This window comes from Cloeon dipterum, chromosome 3 (assembly GCF_949628265.1).
Source record: "Cloeon dipterum chromosome 3, ieCloDipt1.1, whole genome shotgun sequence".
NCBI lineage: Eukaryota > Metazoa > Arthropoda > Insecta > Ephemeroptera > Baetidae > Cloeon > Cloeon dipterum.
In genome coordinates this window covers 10,000,001-10,014,290 of record NC_088788.1, presented here as the reverse complement: position 1 = coordinate 10,014,290, position 14,290 = coordinate 10,000,001, and the positions used below count along the sequence as shown (strand labels likewise).

At 35.9% G+C, this 14,290-nt stretch overlaps 1 protein-coding gene across 1 annotated transcript in view; it reads left to right on the top strand.

Annotated features, from left to right (window-relative positions):
* The first annotated feature begins 2,586 nt into the window (after window positions 1-2,586).
* Window positions 2,587-14,290, top strand: part of Ptr (Patched-related) — a 31,872-nt gene continuing 20,168 nt past the window's right edge. Inside the window, exon 1 of the mRNA XM_065482771.1 lies at window positions 2,587-2,816. Within this exon, the coding sequence (XP_065338843.1) occupies window positions 2,814-2,816 (3 nt within the window). The 5' untranslated portion in view covers window positions 2,587-2,813. The remainder of the gene's footprint in view (window positions 2,817-14,290) is intronic.

Genomic DNA, 14,290 nt, shown 5'->3' with positions numbered 1-14,290 from the left:
CGACGTCGGAGACACCAAGGCGATTTTCTGCGCGCTGTTTGTTTTTGACGCTCACACACACACCTAGAGCAGCAGCCGGCCGCGTCCCTCCCGTATATTTAAACTTGAGATTTGGTTCTTAAGCCTGTTCGCCGATTATTTGAACGTACAGTCTGGTATATCTGTTCAAACCGCAACCTTGGCCGTCTGTGTTCGTAATATTTTAAATGGAAGATGAATTTTGCAATATCTGACATTTTGGATAACACTTTTTGCTCAATTTACATAAGAATTAAATTATTTCCCATGTCTTACTTTAAATATTCAAAGGGTTTCTAATCTCGTGTCAGACGTTTTACTATGGATTGCGAAATGGATGTCAGGTGTTTTGAGTTTTTCAATTAATTAAAATTTTAATATAATTAAAAGTTTTAAATGAAATAAAGTCCATGACTTTTCCTATGCCTAAAATGTATTGCATGAAATTAAATATCAAATCCGCTTAAATTGTAGTTTAAAAATTAATTTTAATATTTTATCGGCTTCTTAAATTTGTTTACTGAATTGAAGACTCAGTCTTTCGTACTAATGTCAATCGAGAATTTCTTCTTTCTCGAAGATTCCGTTGGCACGGCACAAGAGAAACCCAAAAAAAGGCAGCACGCGTGACTCGATTGTTAAAAAACGGCAGCATACTGAGATAAATTATATACTCTCTCCGGTGGGCAGAATGTGGAGCATTACCGGCGTCGGCGGCTGCTTTTGCGCCAATTCGGTTCGGACGGAGCCCTTTGACCAGTTCTTTGGCACGGATGTGGCACACACACACACACACACACACACACACACACACTCACACACACTCAATCGGCGGCAGCGGTGAAATGAACACAAATGCATTGATGTAGGCCAGCGTCATCCTTATGCAAGTGGGTTTTCCGAGGAGCTGCAGGCTGACCACGCGGCCCCAGCCAGATGCGCGTATATACTCTTCGGATTTCACTTTCTCTCTCTAAAGATTGTGTCCTTAAACCGCTTTTGTCTAGTTTTGGAGTTTGGACCCTCGAGAATGAGGAATCAGTCTGGTCGGAGCTATTAGGCTTTTAAATTATTTCGAAACGCACTGATCCTTGTCAAAACGGAGAATGGAATTTTTCTTAATTTCTCTCAACATGAGCATTATAATATTTTTAATTGAAAATTAAAACTCTACTTACAATTGCTGGAATATTTCTTTTAGAGATGAGAGTTAAAATAAAATATTGATTGAGGCTCTCTGTCACTAAGCATAATTTCAAATGATAACGATTGATTGGAAGCCTGCAGCTAATTTCGTATTTATTTATTTTTTTTCGAAAAAAGTTGGCAATTTTTTTAATCTGTTTTTCCTGGAAACTTTACGGTTATTGACTCATCATTTTAGTCAAATTTACACGTTTTTTTTTATTGAAAAGGCATCTCCGAAAAAAACCCTTTTTTTAATTTTAATTCATTGTGCCATTTTGCAAAGGATGTGCGATCAAGAACGTTTTGTACTTAAAAAATTATTTTAAGTAGATTATTTTTATCTCTTTCCCACACTCAAAATGGGTCGTCTAAAATTGATAGCTCTCAACTTGGCCAAAGGGATTTGAGTTCTTTAAAATTATTTTAATTTAATTGCCGAAAGTAAATATTCCTGAAATAAACAGATTGTTTTGGAAATTGTGACAAACTGACAAAATTTGAAACATATGCCAATTTTTTTGTTCCGAATTTCAATTAAATAAATTCAAATTAGTTCAGACAGAAAAGTTGTGTACTTTGGCCGAGGAATTTCATTCCTAGATTCAAATAAGAGATTACGCAGTTATCGAAATTGACCAAGACAAGCTGCTGTATTTTTTCATAAATTGAAAGTAAAATTAGGAAAGGAGGGGGGAGGAGGAAAGAGAAAAATATCTAGCGAAAGCATTCGGGATGTTAACAGACAGAAAAATATGCAAATTAGGGAGTCAGCGATGTTTATGTTGGAGATTTTTGTAAACATTTGTAGATTTGATTACACAACCAAAAACATTTCTCCGGTATTATGCCGTAATAATTTATTTTCACCTCTGCGTAAATGCGATTTTAAATGCTGGACACTTTTCTCAAAGCGAACAAATTTCACCATGCCTGAACAACATTAAAATAATGAGAAGATAAATTTTTCACGATTTAATTTTTTTCATAAAAACCAAAACAAGGAAAAATAAAATAAAAATCTCATATTTTCATCATGGATTATGTCCTGGTTGGAGTTTTTCAAGAAGATTCGTTTATAATTCAGCCATTTTGGCAGCGTTGGTATCATTGGCCTTTCCTCTGCGGTGTGTACTCCACTTTTCACTTCCGGAAAACTGTCAATGCCACTCGCTAGTCAATAGTGTCGGAGCGTGCAGCCCGAGAGAGGCGAATAAAAATCCCATTTTTCGTGGCTGCATCGAAATAAAGGGTGATTGCGTGTGGAAGAATCCGGAGCCGCGGAGGAAAGCACTTTGTGTGATCGATACGGTGAATGGATTGTGAGTGTCGGCGGCGGCGGCAGCAGGTCGGTCGGTCGGTCCGCAGGTTTCTCGTTCGCTCCCTTCCCTGGCTGAGTCGTCAGTCTGTGCTCAGGTTGTGTCGGAGACAGAGCTCCGAGAGATGACTCGCTAGAGCTAGCCATGGATACCTTTCTGGCAGTGCTTAGTTCCTCAGCAACCAATTTGGATAATTAGTTGAAGAAGAGACAAAAAAATATTAGAACGTCTGAGTGATCCGTTAATTTATTTTCAACCGATCTTTTCACTTCTCTTTCGACGACTGTCAAAATGGTGAGTTTTCAATCTATTTATCTAGATTAATTTTTTTTTTGTTTATTAAATTGATCAAGTCAATAATGAATCATCAAGTTCCTTATCCGACTCCCCCTCGAGAGGTGAAGGAAAACGTGTGTGTTGCGCGATTTATTTATTTATTTCTATTTTTCCCGTCACTGTAACGAACGAAAGGTTGACTTGCCGAGCTGCACGTATTTTCAGGAATGTTGTTGACAATCGGCGATAAAGGTTGTTCAAGTATGATGCAAAATTTTAAAGTTAATAGGTAATTAATGAGATATTGGTATTTATTGGAGTAGAGCAAACAAATCAGCAAAATATTTAAATTAAAATAGCAATATTTTCAGATTTTTAAAAACAATATTTAAACCGAATAAAATTTATTTTTGCCATTTTAATTTAAATTACAGAGCTGCGTGAATATTTTCATCATAACAAATAAATTAAAATGTATCTTTTAGTACATTCATGAATATTTATAAATTCTGTTTCTCTAAAGATAATTTGACAAGTAAAATATATATAAAATGTCATTAAACAATCACAAAGTTTACTACCGTGAGGAATTTTTCGAGCTTTAGGTCAAATTATCCGGATTGTTGTGCAAACAAGCCCGTTTGTGGGCCAGTAGAGGCAAAGGCGTTGTGCAGATCGTAGCACCGTGACCATCTCAAGATCAGGAAATGCGTCTCCTCGGGCTCGGCGTTGGCACCAAGCGAGAGTAACTGTAATACTCGTTTTTCGTCAAACGAATTAACCGTTTGTGCGTTTTTAGATACCGAAATGATGCAATAATTGGCATGGGCGCGTGCGACAAGCCGAATTATGTTCATTTCGAATCATTTGTATTACATCGGTGGTTTTCGCACCGACTTCCTCTCTGCCGGCAGATAATACGAAAGATGGCACTATTAGATTTAACTCAACATAACTGAACAACAAGGTGCTTAGTTAGCGGCACACTGGCTTAGTTTTCCTAATGAACGGAATTTGTCATTCATGACTGCATTTTTTAGTTGATATTTCTTGCGTAACTTTTTAATGAAATGCCACTTTAGGCTTGGATTTCATTCTGCAGCAAAAATCCAAGCGGTTTAAGAGATAAATGTTTGAATAGCCACAGTTTCCTTTGATTTTTGCCACAAAAATTTCATTAAAAAGCAGACAAAAAATTAAGCTCAATTTTAAAGGAGACTTCAACGCCTGGATTTTTTTATTAAAAAAATCTGAACTGCCAAAATCTCTATCTGAATTTATTCATCTCATTTTGGATTTAATTTAATTAAGATTTATATGCTTTTGCCGATCCTAATTTCATTTTAAAATTATTTATATTTTCATTAAAATCGTTACCGGTTTTAGGTTTTAAAAATAAAATAAATTTATAATTATATGATTAATCCACGTGAGTTTGCTCGATTGTATAGAGAACGTGTATGCTACATCGAGTCGTTTTGAGCGCAAATGCATGCAGGTCAGGGAGAGCTGGTCAGTAGAAATAATATTGCAGTTCTCGCCGAGCGCCGGCGAGAAATTGTGCGGGAATCTTTAAAACAGCAAGCGCTCGGTTTGTAATTAATTGAAGCAAGGTTGCAGCTGCTGCTTTTTTATCTCTTTCTCTCTCTCTCTGCATGAAATATATTCCGGCCGATTGCAATATAATTAGATTTCGTAATCGTCGTTGCTTATCAATTCCGCAGACGTCCGAGTCCGAACGCGCAAAAGTAGCTCGCGCGTGCGAAATTGTTTGGACTGCGGCCACAGAACTTTCATAACCTAGGCGCGTGTGAGAGCTAATTTTATTTTCTGCTTCCTGTCTGTGATTAGGTGGGAGATAGTTAGGTGATTATTAGATCTTCCTCGCTGATCTCTCTGCCAAATATGAAATGAATGCAAAATTTGGCTTTCAATGAGTGGCTGGAGAAATTATTAGAAAGGAACTTCATGCAGAGATTTTAATTATTTAATCAGCAAAAATAAACACTGCGGAGGATAAATATTAATTTTTAGCCTGTTGAAAACAGTCAGATAAAAAATTGGCCAGAATGATTAAGGAATGAATATTTTTAAAGAGATATTAACGCTGGAACTAAAGTGAATTTTTAGTTCTATTTATAGGCACTTCAATTTATGACTGTTAACTTATTTGTTTGAAATATTATTAATCCAATCTCATAATGAGAGAGAAAAAATGAGCTGCATCTTTTTATAAACCTGAGGAATATATGATATACAAAAATAAAAGTCAGACATTTTTTTAAAAAATTATTTGGAAACAAAAAACGTACCAAAACATGCTAAAATTGCTCTTTTTAATTTTTATAAAATTATATGAATTGTAATTAAAATCCGGAAAAACCGTGGAACGTCTGCAGACAGTATTTTCCATAAAACTAAGCTTTTTCAAAACCCACTTGAAGGTCTATATATCTTGTGACGTCACAACATCGAGAACAATCTCTCTTACAGCTTTCTTAAGACGCCTTCCGATCTAATTATTCCGATTTTTACGTTTCCCTTCAATTTTTATACAAAAGCAGCGCTTCCTATACCAGCCAAAAAAAAATCACTTACCGCCAGAAATTCCAGAGCAAAATAAAATTCTTCCACTTATAAACACATTCCGAGAATCTCCGCGAGGTTGGCAGGTTTATATCTAATTATTTGCACAACAAGGAAAACGGTGGCGCGTGTGTGTGTATCGATTTATTTCATTCACGCCGCTTGTTCCAATTTTCCTTCGCTCGCTCGCTCACTCGATCGCCGCGGCTGCTGCGGCTATTCATTTTCCTCTCGGCGCGTTATTATTGACTATTAAAAGCGCACACCACGGAACGGACAAGGAGCGAGCGTCTCGAGCGAAAAGTGGGTCTCTGGGTATGGCAAAGTGCAGCGGCGAACAACTCGTTTTCTCAGCCTGCGCGCGTGTGTGTTGTGTGAGTGTGTGTGTGAGTGCGAGCCAAGGAAGTGTTATTGAAATAGAGAGAGAGAGAGAGAGAGAGAGAGAGAGAGGGAGAAAGATGATCTAACTGTATTCGCATTTAAACCACCTAACGGGCCACCTTTGGCATCTGCGACATTCCCTTTTCGATTGCAATGTGTGCCGGCCTGATTAGCATTAATCAAACGCGCCAAATTTCAAATAGGAAGAATTAATTATGGTTGTCGGAATTTGAGGAAAATCAAGGTTAATTTAAAACTTACAACAACTCAGTATAAATATTTGTTGAGCGAAATTTAATTTGCAAAATGTGAAGAAATATTTAAATTTAATTCATGAGAAAGATGGATATGGAGTTTATTTTAGAGCTTTACAGGCCAAAAATAAATAAAATTATAATTAATTAATTAAATTATTATTATTAATTTATATTGGTGGCAGGTTCATTGGGTTTTAATTTGAGATTTTGCCAAATTTCTCGTGAATTTAAATTTATTTGCATGATTTTAACAGAAATTTACATTGCAATCAGAGACTTACCTATTTTTAAAAATTTTATGCAATATTATAAATGATTTTAAACAATTGCCAGTTAATATACATTTTATAGCTACAAAATATTCAGCTTTTCACTTTCATTCAGCAGCAATTTGCGTGTAGAAAGAATCCTAATGCCCATTGAAAAAGAGATGACACGCAGAAAGACAGTGTGTTACGCTTTGCCACTTTTACTTTTGCGCATTGTGTGCCGCCGAGTTGCATTGTAATGCCTTTTTTTCCTCCGCCGCACTCACACGCATCTCATTTCGTTTTTTTTTTACACCGATGGGATAATAACCTACGTGCTAACCAATACAAATTTGCACTGTTGTGCTAGACTTTTACGACTTCTTAACGAGTCAATTCCGTGCGCGACTTCTTTTTGCACAGTCGCAAAATCTATTTTCTATTGTGTGCGTAGGCAAGAAAATTACTCATGAAAATTCAAGGATAACGAGTTATTTGTATTTTTAACTGAATGGAAATTTTTCAAGGAAAATATCTTCATTTTGTAACAAAGAAAAATTTTATCTCAAGATGGAAGTTGATTTTTGGCAATGCCAATTGATTATTGAGGGTCAAATTAGGTGAGACTGTAAAATTATTTGGTTGAAAATTCGACGTGTTGAATAATCGACATAGTGAATTGGCTGCCAAATCTAATTCTACCCTCAGGAATCGTTTGGAAATGTCAAAAATCATATTCCAGTGTGCTATTTTAATTTTCCTATTTATTTTATTTTATATTAGCAGCCTAGGCGGGTAAAATTTTAACAAAACGATCTCACAGAAAAATAAAATTACAGAAAAAAAACCTGTGATGGGCTGGTTATAAATTCCTAGTGGTCCTGACATTAACAATTCGGCGATGATTACTATGTATTTCTTGTTAGTGAGTTGGGCGGAAAGGCCTGCAGGGTGCACACGTTGCAGCCGAGAGTGGACCGTTATCGAGTCGTTCTTGCTGCTCGACACCCATTAGACGGTACTCAGTCAGTTTGATATTAACACAACACACGCCTCTGCTCATAGCTCATAGCTGAATAAATTTTTTGGTTGGACCCAGTTATTCACACGAAGCTGACACGTCATCCTAAATTAGACCTGAGATTTTTAACAATTGGACGCCATAAAAAACCGACAAGTACCGCATTCTGTGCGTTATTTTTCTTAGGAAGTAAACTGGAAAGAACTTTACTGCCATAAATACAGGATTGTTTGCTGTGCGTTGAGCCAGAATAATTACACGTAGAATGATTAATTGTTGCACACGCAGCCTTGGAATAAACAAATGAAATGGAAATGAACGCAATTCGCAAGTGTGTACGATAAGGGTTTTTTTCCTGAAACGATACAAACGTACTGCTGAAGGTTAAAGTTTTATCCTTTTTATTTCAAATGATATATTTGTGCGTGACGTTTTTATTATGCCTTCTTAGCACGAACATTGCATTGTTGTCATCGTTTAAAGAGAAAATTTATTACGTGATGCGGAAAATTGAATCAAGATTGTGCGAATTTATGGGTTTTAACTTCAATTAGAAATAAACTTATTAAAAATAGCTATGAGCATTATACTCATAGGCTATATCTAAAATTAATTTCTGAAGTTAATTCTATCACAATATGTTTTAAAATTTTCTGCACGAAATTCTAATTAATTCCATGATGTACTCTCAAAAATAGTTTTTGCGTATCTCTCTTTAAAATTCAAGATGCGAGTCCGTGACAGTGATTTCCACGTGCAAAGTGCTGAGCAATAAATGTGAAATCTTTGTAATTACTGTCGGTTTTGAGCACTTGCATGCAATTAAACAACAGCTTTTCCGACCGCGAATCCAGGTCACGCTCTCGCGCTCTTTAATCCCGTATTCGGTCGAGAAACGGACGGGGGGATCAAGAAAAGTTACAAGATTCCAAAGTCCTTGGAGCGACCTTCAGCGGCAACTCGACTTTGTCGCAGAGGAAAATAATTTTTAATGGAGCCGGTAGTTCTATGCAGTCAGCTGGCAGTCTAATGCACGTCGCTGGCAGTTTTATAGAAGAATTGTTAATGTTAACTCGAGCCATCTTTCGCCTTATTAATTCTGGTAATGGCCCGCAAATTACACGCTCGCCGCGGCTCACGCGGAAACGAATCTTTGCGAGCAAAACAAAGGCCACGCAGCTCGTTAGGATGCTGTGCATTTCGAGATTTTGGTTTTTTCAGGTCATTTAATGTTGGAAAGGAACTCATTTGGCGTTGTTTTGGCCTTTTTAAATTTATTAAATCAATTTTTCAGGGCCAAGGTTTGCTAGGAATAGGAAAATAATTTAAAAATAAAATTAGGCAGATTTTTTAATTTATGAATAATGCAGAATTTTAGCAGATGTTTTACATTTCATCTCCTTTCTAAAAATTATTTAAATTTAAACGTTTCTCAATGAAAATCCAAGCTTTTGCGCCTTTTCGAAAATATTCCAAATAATTGCATCTTTTTAATTTTTGCTGCGTTGATTTTTCTCTTCAAACATTGACAAATTTCGGGGACTAGTGCAGAGCTGCTAATTAAATTTTGAGCAATGTTGTTCACTATTTGCCAATAACAAGGAGAGCAGGTCTGGAAAGGAATGGCATTGATAAACCAACTCGCTCACACCGCACAATATTCCCACGTGTCGAAGATGTTTCATCCTTCACGGCTAGCTCGAACAGGTGTTCTTGCGCATTCAGCGCGAATCTAGTTTATTATTTTAGCGGCGAAGTAGGCTTATGACACGTGTGAATGGGATTGAAACGTAGAAAAATATTTATGTGAACCTTTTTATCATGCGGCACCGCACACACAAAATTTACTTAATATATAGGCGTTAAAAACAATTTTAAACTTGGAATAAAAATAATATAAATTTTCAATTCTTTAATTGATATATTAAAATAATTTTGTTAAGATTTTTTTTTAATTTTTTCAAGTTTATTCAAAATATTATTTTATAATAAATGTTTAATTGTAGCCGCACAGTTACATAATAAAAAAATTAATAGTTATTAAAAGAATATTGCGGTTATTAAATTAAGAATACATACCACGATTGTATTTAGTTGAGGTGCATTTTTATGAATTATTAAAATCTTGGAGCAAGACGAAGAATGGTAACGAAAGCCAGGGAAATTTCATGAAGGGTAATCGCGCCAGACACGGTGTGACGGTTTTAGTGAAACTTGATGACATCTAATTTTGAAAATGCAAAAGACAAAGACTAAGTGGAGCAGAAAGTTTGAAAGTACGCGACCTTTCCACCTGGCAGTGAAAGAGGTGAGCGACCTTTGTTCCATCTCACGTTTTGACAATGGAGACGCGCGCAATGTCATCTTTTTCGCCATAAAAGCCTTGAGGTGCCGTCCAAACCCGAGCTGAAATCAATGAGTGCGGTTTTGGCGTGTAAAGAAAGAAAAAAGTCGGTCAGTAAGTGTAGCAAAAACGTGAGCAGGAAGCGGAGACTTTATATTCTAATAATTGCAAAAAGGCAGCGTGCACTTTTCAAGGCGAGACATAACACACACTGCTTCGCTCTTTTTCTAACGCCAAGTCACACTCAATGAAACGCTCGGAACCTTGTAGCTTGTAGGCGATTTCATTTCATTTTTGCGGTCGATCAGATCTACATTCACCAGCATCGCATGATTAAATTTTTGCGGATATTTTTTTTAAAAAAATCGCATACTTTAATAATATCATCCTTCATTTCTTCTACATTTTGCCTTAAAAAATGCCAGATTGGAAAGCTAGTTTAATTTATTTTATGTATGTCCTTCAAAATCAACTCCCGGTCTTTGAAATTATATAAAGGAACTGTTTCCAATGAATCATTTCTGCAACCATTGTCACCGCTCTTTGTTTCTTTTCTACTCGTGCATCATTTCTGGTGATTATCAGTCACTCGAATCAATCGTTTTGAAATCAGGAAATCTCCCTAAGACTGACTGTAAACAGAATAGGGCCTCCGACGAGACACGTTTTTTGTTTTAATTGTTTCGTGGACGCCACCGGAGACGCAACGCAGCTCAAATGTCTCGGAAGACAGACCCGATTTCGGTGAGAAAGAAAATTCTTGTTGCCGCTTCTGGCTTTTATAAATCTGATTATTACTGCCATTTTTCTTCTGTGAGCAAACATAATTTTTCAAATTCATTTAATCTAACCAAACTGAAGAAATCAATTGGCTTCATTCTTGAAAGCAGTGATACCGGCGAGTGCACTCGCGCCAAATCAGATTAATGTCCGCGAATCAGATCCAAGGCCTATACGCGCGAAAAAACTCGCAGCATACATTTATTGCAGCACTTTTTGCGCCTTTGGTGAAAGGGAAACCGATTAAGACGGCAGCTGGTGCACGCGTTTTTGTTATCAAATTAGGAAAAGTGTGTCTTTCACCGCGTGATGACTTCAGCACAAAACGCAAACACACACACACACTCAGCACGCGAGTTGTATTGCACCTGACGATGACCTGACCACCGCCGAGATTTTCACAACGCTAATAATCGAGTCTCATTATGTGCGCCGCAACGGCAGCGCGGGTGAAATTTACGGTCTCATTGCTAAGGTCCCTATTTGAATAAACGCAAATTTTCTCTTTTCCCTTTCTTTATGCACGCGCACGCGATTTTGCTCGAAAAATAATACAGAACCGGTTGAATTTATTACAACGTACTGCTTTTTAAATGTTTAAAAATCTGCAGTTATTGAACGGCGTTCCGAAAATTCCTCTTTTCAATTTACATCAGGCATTCACAGATCGTATTTTTAATTTATTTTTTGTTTCAGGCGATAGCAGTAAAATTTTGAAAGATTTTTTATGAATTTCTACAGATTTGCGGCAGACTGTAGTTCTTTAAATAATTTTTAATCGCCTTTGGACGTAATTGTTCATAATTTAAATAGATTTAAATTGTTCACTCTGTGCTAATTTAAATTTGATTGTAAAAATTTTACTCATGAGTTTTTCAGCGGGGGCCAGATGTGGGATAAAATTGGTTAAGACTGCGCAGATCCAAGATGGTGTCTGAATGTAGGAAACAAAAACCTCTCTTTGGATTGCCGTACGAGTGTCAAGAGTTTGTTTTTACAATCCAAAAGACACAATTAGTAAAAGTAATGCAAATTATGTCACAATATTGACGAAAACTTGGTTCTTTTAGCGTATTTTCACGAGACCGTTTTTTCGCACCATACTCCACCGAACGCCATGTCTGCGCGTCGCATGAATCTGGACCCCGCTGGAGTTTTTGTTTTTAATTATTTGATAAAAATCTTAGAATTAAAAGTGAATCTTATGCTCTGTTATCATAGTTTTAAATTTTTACAGAACTGAACTAATTGTTAATTAAAATAAGAGTGAAATCAGTAATGTAGTTCAGTCGAACATCTTCAAATAGAGGAACCCTTTTCTGAAACGAAACAAGATTGATCGCTTAAGTTGTTTTTGAAGTCGAGCTGTTTTGCACGTCGGCATCAGCGAATAATCTCCAAAAGCAGTTTTTCTACTTCCTTTTCTTTTTCAACATCCGAGTGTGACGGGCGGCGAATGTGCGACCTCGGCAAGAGAGCTGGTCCAGTTAGCAGAAAAACAAGCGCTCGTCGCGATCAATTATATTCATAAAACTATAGCCGGCCAACCGGAAAATAAATTAGGCAAATTTTACTTTTCTAGGTTGTTTCGTGGGAATTGGACTTTCGCAGAGTTCGCGTCTTTTATAATAAAGTTTCTCCGTGCGCAGTGCGCACTTTTGTTGTCACGCCGTGAAACATTGTAAAACCAGCAGTAAAGTGTTGCTCGGTGAAGCAGAAAAGCGCAGTCGTTGGTTTCTTTCTTCCGTCGCCGCTGTCGTTTCTCTCTCTCTCTTCTATTTTTATAACATTCGTCACTATATATACGATCGAGCGAAGGGAAATTATAATTTCACCTCGTTTGTCGCATGGACAGATCTCTCTCTTTACAAATTTTAAATATGCGTTTTTCGAGCAAAGTCACCTGCGGTAGCGCAGCATTGCGTATTGTCGAAAGGGCCGAGAGCGACGACGATTGAGTTGAGTTGGCGTGCGTAAAACGGGACAAGGACGCCCGACAAGCACACAGTCCAGCGGATTCAATATAATAATCTGCCTCTCGAGCGCTAATTGCGGCTTTTCGTCGGCTCTCTGTCCACTCCCCGCTCGTAACAAACTAATTAGACTTTGGAATTTCAGTCATTTGATTTTTTTCTCATCTTGTGCTTATGAAATCTGTCAACAGAATCTATTAGGCCTGTTTTTAATGTCTTAAAACAGTCTAATTTTAACCAAAAGCTCTATACTTAGTCGATAAATTGCAAGAAAAAAATTAAAAACTCGAGTGACAGTTTTAAAAATTGATAAAAACATTTTTACATACAATTTGCTTGAAAATCAGTAAATTTTAATGATGAATGATTCTAAATGTTCAATAATCATGACTTTCAAAAAGTTTAAACAATGAGTAATTTGATTTAAATATAGCAGATTTTTTAGTATTAAATTCCAAGGTCTAAAAGTAGTAGGTTGAATATAAATCATCATCGGATGGGGTGAGTGTTGAAACGAGATCGACGGCCAGTATGTGTAGAAAGTTGCTACTTGGCGAATTAGCCAAAGCAATTTGAATTTTTTTCTTTCTCCGTCGTCACTGTAAACAAGGAAACTGGATCTAAAGAGCCACGGACACATACAGCCAACCTTGTTCTCCCCTGCAATGATTCAAATTTAAATCAATGCACGTAAAACATTTTCTGTAATCTGTAGGAGACAATCCCAACGAGAAGCGATACTACAAACTCCACAAATCAAGCAAAATGCATTTATAGAAAGGCTTTAGATTTTAATTATTTTGATATTTATCCACCTAATGAGAACCTAAAAATTAAACGTATAGCATGTCTGTAAAGCGCTTCGATCTTTCTGAACAGTTAAATTTAAAAAATTGTGAAAATTTAATCAAATCTAAATTTCTTAATCTTAATAAAAATGTTAAAAGGTATTAAAATTATTAAAGTTAAAAATATGATTATAAAATTAATATTATATTCAAACAAACTAAAGCATGTTAACACTTAAATAATAATCAAAACAAGATATTTACTGAGTTAATAAAAACATTCTTCAAGTAAACAAGGAAATTTAAATTAATTAAAACCATTGCAAACTTTAAAAATTTAAAAACCATCTGAGAAACACGACTGCTGCTATTTTTAATTTGGAAATAATAGTACTGTATTTAAACTGTCAGGAAGACCTTATGATTGTTCAAATGCAACTATATTAACATAACAATTAATATAATTGTTTCTTAAAATACGTGCACTTCAGGAGTAAGGAAGGAAAAATTATAAATATTCCATATCTTTATTCAAGAACCTAAAAAAAGTGCTTCAATGTTTGTGTGCTTTTTAAGCGGCAAGCTCTGCCTTTCTGAGAATTGCCAAAAGAAGAAAGTATCCTTCACAAGCCACATATATCGTTAAATACATATATACCTTGACGTAAAGAGTGGAAGTCATCCACAAAAATTTAGCTTTAAATCGTAAATAATAGCAATTTTTGGTTGCAGCTCGCATATTTTTTAGATTAAAATTTCTTTAGATACAGCCAAAAAAATCTGTATTTTTATAGAAAAACGCAAACCGCATTGTTTATTTGTTTAATTTGTTTAGATGCAAAAAAAACACATACACTAACATGGCTAAGGTAGAAAATAAAAGAAAATGAGTTTTCTTAGAAGAACTATTTAATTTTTTCTGCGGTTTTTGGGAATTGTACCTTAATTTGATATATTGGGTTGTTTTCAGAATGATTTTGGTTGCTTGAAATGCAGCATTTTCCTTAAAAATTCATTCACTCAATACCAGTTTTTACGTTTTCCTATTGACTATCTTTAAAGATTCAAAACTAGATGCACAAAAAATGTCAATCCAAAAGTTTTGGTGCGCTCT